This window comes from Echinops telfairi, unplaced genomic scaffold (genome assembly GCF_000313985.2).
Source record: "Echinops telfairi isolate 266 unplaced genomic scaffold, ASM31398v2 ScPeMD7_7458;HRSCAF=8496, whole genome shotgun sequence".
NCBI classification, from domain to species: domain Eukaryota; kingdom Metazoa; phylum Chordata; class Mammalia; order Afrosoricida; family Tenrecidae; genus Echinops; species Echinops telfairi.
Window position 1 is genome coordinate 37,874,823 of NW_022111358.1, and position 6,956 is coordinate 37,881,778.

The following is a 6,956-nucleotide window of genomic DNA, read 5'->3' on the forward strand; positions in this document are numbered from 1 at the left end:
CCATCAACAGCATGGAATCTCCCCTGTCCTGCACCATCAACAGCATGGAATCTCCCCTGTCCTGCACCATCATCACAGCCGTTCCTATGCCTGAGCCCATTGCTGCAGCCACGGCATCCATCCATCTCCCTTTTTTTCTGCCCCTCTACTTGTACCAAACATGTTTCAACAGCTTGGAGCCTTATTTTTGGCTAATGCTTTCAGTGCAGCTTGAACTTCTTCCATTAGCACCATTGGTTCTTGCTCATGTTACCTCCTGAAATGGTGAATGTCCACTAGTTATTTTTGGGACAAGTTACTCTGTGTATTCTTTCCATGTTCCTTTGGTGCTTCCTACATCATTCAATATTTTGCCCATGGGCTTTTTCAGTGTTGTAACGGGAGGCTTGGATTTTTCCCCGAGTCCCTCCCGCTTCGGATCATCCCAGCGTATTCTTCCTTTCTGTATCCAGTTCTAGGTCTCTGCACCTTCCGTCACACACGTCACTTTGTCGTTGCGAGCTGCCCTGTGAAATTCTTCTGTTCAGCTTGCTGACCACATCTCCCATTTGCTTTCCATACTCTGATTACGAGCAAGTTTCAGAGTCTCTTCTGACGTCCACTTTAATCTTTCTTTTCTGTCTTTCTAATGACCTTTCCTTCCTTCATGAATCGTGGTCTTGATGTCCTCCCCATCTCATCAGGTCTTCTGTCATTAGTGGTCAGTGCATCAATTCTCGTCTTGAGATGTCCTTGAGGTTCAGGTGGGATAGACTCAAGGTCATAGTTTGGCCCTCTTGGACATGTTTCAATTTTCTTCAGATTTATCTTGAACTTACACATGAGCAATTGATAGTCTGTTCCCAGACTTACTTATGAGCAATTGATGGCTTTCAGTATCTGACAAAAGAGCCCTGTTGGTGTATGCATTGGCAGCAATCCCCCTGTTCGGCAGTTTGAAACCACCAGCAGCTCGTGGGAGGAAGAATGGACTTTCTACTCCCATAAACAATTACAGTCTCTACTACCCTCCAAAGCCTGGAGGCAATAAATTTCTGTTATCATAAAAAAATTTTTCCCAGTTTGTTCTCCTCTGAAGTAAAACATATTGTACTGTTTTCATAAATAGGCAAATTGCTGCTGTGCATCCTGTCTTTTAAAATCTCTGTTACAATGGACAATGTAAGGCAAGAAGTAACAATAATGATATATAATAATTGACCAAGAATTCATGAGGGTGGGAAGATGGGTGAGGGAGGGGGGAAAAAGAGGAGCTGATACCAAGGGCTCAAGAAGACAGAAAAGGTTTTGGAAATGTTGCGATGGCAACCTATGTACAAGTGTGCTTAATACAATTGAATGATGGATTGTTACAAGATTTGTAAGAGCCCCCCAATAAAATGATTAATAAACAAAAAACAACAAACGAAACAAAACAAAAACAATGACAGTCTTGGAAACACACAGGGTCGCTATGCCTCTGCATTGACTAGATGGCAATGAGTGAGTATCTGACAGTGCTTCAAAGCTATGCATGATGTCAGTGGCTCCTTCCTCCTAAGTGGCCACCTGACTCCTTTCGTTGCTGTTCTTGGTCTGGAAGCTCTGCTGACACCTGTTCACTCTGGGGGACCCATTGTGGCTTTTGAAGTGCTAGTGACATAGCTTCCAACATCACAATAATACACAAGCCACCGCAGTATGGCAAACTGACAACAAGTGGTGGCATGACATTACAACATTACACTGAATAGAGAGTCTTGTCTTTCTCCCGAGGAGCAGCTGGTGGTTTTGAGCTGTACACCCTGTGGTTAGCAGTCCAATGCATAACCACTAAGCCAGTGGTTCTCAACCTGTGGGTCGTGACCCCTTTGGGGGTTGAACGACCCTCTCACAGGGGTCGCCTAAGACCATTGGAAACCACATATTTCCGATGGTCTTAGGAACCGAGACACCGCTCCTCTATCTGTCTCCAGGTGGGTCCGTCCACATGCAGATATGCCCACATACCAGTACCTGGCGTGATGACATCATCGCTCCAACCCCATCACATACACTCCCTACAAATACATGTGTATGTGACAGGGTTTGTGTCATAATGTACTTATGCGGACCAGTCACACATGTGTAGAGAGCAGCTACTGTGTAGAGCAGCAACTGTGTTGAAAGCAGCAGTGTTGGAGGTAAAACGACACTTCATGAATTATAATTATAATTATAATAAATGTAAAATCATCAACTACTGCAAATAAAAATATGTATCTATACCATGGGAACTTAATCTGGGTGATGACTGGTCTTTTAATATTCAGCTGTGGTTGATGTGAATACTGCCCCCTTGTGATTGTAACAGGTATGTAAAAACAACCCAGAATGGTAAATCATAGAAAACTTTAATGAACTGTATTGACTGAACTATGCCATGTATCATCTTTTGTATTATTAAAGATATTGTTATATATTCTTTTCATTAGCAAACCATCCCATGACACTGGGTCGTGTAGAGAAGAATGCTAAGAAAAGAAAATATTGTGAGGATTTTTTTACAGTATGGTTTCATCTCAATAATTGCAGCTGGAATTGAGAAACCACAATATGTTATTTGTTGTGAAGTTCCATCAGCCGAATCTATGAAGCCAAACAAACTAAAACACCATTTTGATAGCAAGCATCTGAGCTTTGCCGTCAAGGATAGCAACTATTTCAGAAGGAAAACTGATGGATTCAAGAAAGCCAGACTTGACACTGGTGGCAAGTACCACAAACAAAACATACCAGCTGTTGAAGCTTCATATTCGGTGGCACTCAGAATCACCAGAGCTATGAAACCTCACACCATTGCTGAGGATTTACTGTTGCCAGCGGCCAAACACATTGTTCGAGTTATGATCGGAGATGAATTTGTTACGAAATTGAGTGCAATTTCCTTATCTAATGACTCTGTCCGCAGAAGAATAGATGACATGTCTGCAGATATTCTTGATCAGGTAATCCAGGAAATTAGATCTGCTCCACTTCCAATATTTAGCATCCAGCTTGATGAATCTACAAACATTGCAGACTGTTCACAGTCACTAGTTCACATGAGGTATGTTAATTATGGTGACTTAAAGATGAGTTTCCTTTTTGCAAACCTCTTGAAATGACAACTACTGCACGTGATGTGTTTGACACAGTTGGTTCATTTCTGAGAGAGCATAAGATCTCTTGGGGAAAGGTTTGTGGTGTTTGCACAGATGGTGCTCCAGCTATGCTAGGATGTCGGTCTGGATTTCAACGTTTGGTGCTCAATGAGTCACCAAAAGTCATTAGAACTCACTGTATGATTCATCGGCAAGTATTAGCAATGAAGACACTGCCACAAGAGTTACAAGAAGTAACGAAAAGTGTCATAAGTTCTGTCAGTTTTGTAAAGGTGAGCACTTTAAACAGTTGACTGTTTTCACAACTGTGCAACAACGTGGATACACTGAATAATACTCTGCTATTTCACACTGGAGTGAGATGGTTGTCGAGAGGAAAGTTTTAAAATGTGTTTTTGAGCTTCGTGATGAACTCAAAATGTTTTCTAATCAGAAAGCAAGACCGCAGTTCGAAGCACTTTTCCGCAATAAAAGTGAATTGCAGAAAATAGCTTACTTGGTTGCCATCTTGAATGAGTTAAATTTATCACTGCAAGGACCAAATGCAACATGCCTCAATTTGTCTGAAAAGTTCCCATTATTCCAAATGAAACTTCCGCTTTGACAAAAAAAAAGTTGGATGAAAATAAAATTTACATGTTGCCTACCTTATCTGTTTCTTTGAGAAACATGACATTGAACAAAAGTATTACGGTGATAATTCCTGTGAAAGAACACTTGCACATGCTTGCAGATGAAATTTCATCTTGCTTTCCAAATCTACCTGACACCACACTTGCACCTGCCAGATGCCCATTCACAGTCAAAGGTGAAGATGTTCCTGAGACAGCACAAGAGGAGGTCATTGAACTTATTAACAGCGATGCAGCGAGAACTGATTTCTCCACAATGCCAGTTACAAAATTCTGGATCAAGTGTTTGCAGACATATCCTGTTCTGTCTGAGACTGTGTTGTGCCTTCTTCTTCCATTTCCACAACATGTCTTTGTGAAACAGGGTTTTCCAGCTTGTTGGTTATCAAGTCTAAATACAGAAGTAGACTTGTTGTAGAAGATGATCTTCATTGTGCTCTTGCAAAGACTGCCCTGAGAATTTCTGATCTGGTGAAAAAGAAACTATCGTAACCTTCCCATTGAAGTCGACTCTACACAAACTGTCACAAAATGTAGCAATGTAGTTTACGGTTGTTATATTAGGACTGTTACCCATGCTACACCATGCTTCAAGACAAAATTGATTTGTCATTAGAAATAAGTATTTCACAATATATAATTACATATTGTTTTTGTGATTCATGACTAGCGTTTAATTATGTTCAATTTGTAACAATGAAAATACATTCTGCATATCAGATATTTACATGATGATTCATAACAGTAGCAAAATTAGTTATGAAGTAGCAACGAAAATAATTTTATGGTTGGGGGGGCGGTCACCACAACATGAGGAACTGTATTAAAGGGTCGCAAGCATTAGGAAGGTTGAGAACCACTGCACTAAGCTATCAGGACTTCTGTTGGTCCCATATAGATAGTCTTAAAAGAGCACAATGCTCAAAGCAGATGTTCTGTACTAATTAACCGGACCTATTGTTTGGTTTTAAGAAGACTTCAGGATCTTGTGGTTTAAGGCTTAAGGTTTAAAGCTTTACTTCAGAACTTGGGCAGCAGGGCTTCATCCGACCTCCCTGGCTCCAGAAAGTCTGGATTCCATGTGAATTCAGAAATTCTTTTCTGAGTTTGCCCTCTTTGGATCAAGGTTCTTCTGTAGCATCTTGGTTTCCAGCTCGGTCACGGTAGCCGGGCACCATCGACTTCTGCTGGCCTCACGGCAAAGGAGAGTTGATTTTGGAGGCAGATACCCCCACATTCCATTTCTTGCTCTTTTTTCTGACTCTCCCTTTTCTTCTGTTCCTTCAGGAGAGTGGAGACCAACTATTGGAACTTGGATGACACCTTGCAAGCTTTTAAGACCAGGTGGGCAAATTTGAGTTCAAAAGTCACCCTTCCTGCTATCTCTAGTTGTTCCTGGAAATTGAGCCTGGCTGACTTTCAGTTTTCATCCCTTTTCTCGCATTCGATTTTTGGTCTAGCCCCAAATGGGGTCCTAAGCCATTCGGTTGAGGCTCTGCCCTGATACAGTGTTGGTTTGCATTGCACGGATGCTGTAATTATGTTTCTCCAGCTTCTGATCTTCCTGGCCTTCCGAAATTCGTTTCCCAGCTTTAGAGATTTTGATTCTGCCCTTACCGGTTACATTTTTATTTCTCTTTTTCTCCAAGTGTTGGGGGCTTGCTTGAGCTGCTTTTTGACCCACTGATTTGCTTTTCTGCTCAGTGTCACCTGCTAGTTGCTCTTCCCATTGTGGTTTTGAGATGTGGTAATCATCTTTTACCTTTATAAGTAAAATTTGGTGGTCTTAGATTCTTCATTACCTTTTCACAGAGTCCAGCTGAATTATTTTGTGACTTCAAATTGAATGTGTTTTTATATGTTGCATTTTAAAGTTTCTTTTGCAGGTGGACATTTGATTGGTTTTCCTTTAGGCTCTTTTATTATATGTCTCCCAGCTTTTCCCTGTTCATCTGTATAGAGAAATCATGTAGATGCTAGGACAGTGTTTTCTGCATTCCTGAAAATACTTGGGCATTTGAGAAAAGTTCAGAGGAAAAGCTTTGATTTTCTAATAAGGGGCATTTAGATGTTAGCAGGTGTTATCGTGGGCATGAGCTTCTCTGTGTTGGTGTGGGCACCCCGAAATTACTTGGGCAACAGTTCCTTTCCTAGTTGGCAGGAGCACCACGATCCTGAGCTTGCTGTGGGCAGCCCTCCTGGCCCTGGTGGAGGCCAGCTTCGTGAGACCACCGCTTGCCATTCGCTGCGACCGCAGCAGCGCACCTGCTCTGAAGAAGAGCTTGAGAGATGCCTTTCTCCCTGACCTGCGGTCCCGTCCTCTGAATTCGAGGCCTGTTGTACCTGCTTCGAGCTTCGGGAGTCCAGCTGGAGACAGGAATGCTCTGTGCCAAGTGCCCTGTCTTCTCTGGCCAGAAAGATGGTAGCAAAGATGCTGACTGTCTGTGGTTGACTCAAGCCCCTTCACGAGGAGCTGGCTTCAGTAACTCTTCTGCATTCTTGGCCCTTCATGGGAGCATGTTTTAGGGGCCATAATTCACTTAGTCTTGTTGTAAGTGCCCTCGAGTCAGTTTTGATTCATAGTGCCCCCATGCCCAACAGATCAGAACACTGCCTGGTCCTGTGCCATCCTCACAACTGTTTCGTTTGAGCCCATTGTTAGAGCCACTGTGTCAACCCATCCCATTGATAGAGTTCCTCTTTGTTTTTTTTTGCTGCCCATCTCCTTTACCAAGCACGATGTCCTTCTGTCCTTCTGCTCCTGATAACATGTCCAACGTACGGGCGATGAGATCTTGCCATGGTTGCTTCTAAGGAACATTCGGACTACACTTCTTCTAGGATAGACCTGTATGTTCTTCTGCCAGTCCATGGTACCCTCAACATTCTTCTGTGGTTTTCCTCATTTAACTCTCTCTCTCTCTCTCATATATATATGAGACAATTGAAGACACTGTACCTTAGGTAAGGTGCACCTGATTCAGCCTCATACTTGTTGCTATGTGTGAGCTCATTGCTGCAGCCACTGTTTGTTTTTGTTTTGTTTTTTAGCACTAGCAATCTTTTATTCTTTTTTAATTGTTTTATTAGGGGCTTATACAACTCTTATCGCAATCCATGCATACATCAATTGTGTAAAGCACATTTGTACATTCATTGCCCTCATCATTCTCAAAACATTTGCTCTCCACCTAAGCCCCTG

General features: G+C 42.2%; 1 protein-coding gene across 1 annotated transcript in view; it reads left to right on the forward strand.

Moving 5' to 3' along the window:
* The window catches only part of CEP112 (centrosomal protein 112), a 462,158-nt gene that overhangs the window by 19,937 nt on the left and 435,265 nt on the right, over positions 1-6,956 (forward strand). The window contains exon 5 of the mRNA XM_045299484.1: positions 5,042-5,098. Coding sequence (XP_045155419.1) covers positions 5,042-5,098 — 57 coding nt within the window. The remainder of the gene's footprint in view (positions 1-5,041; positions 5,099-6,956) is intronic.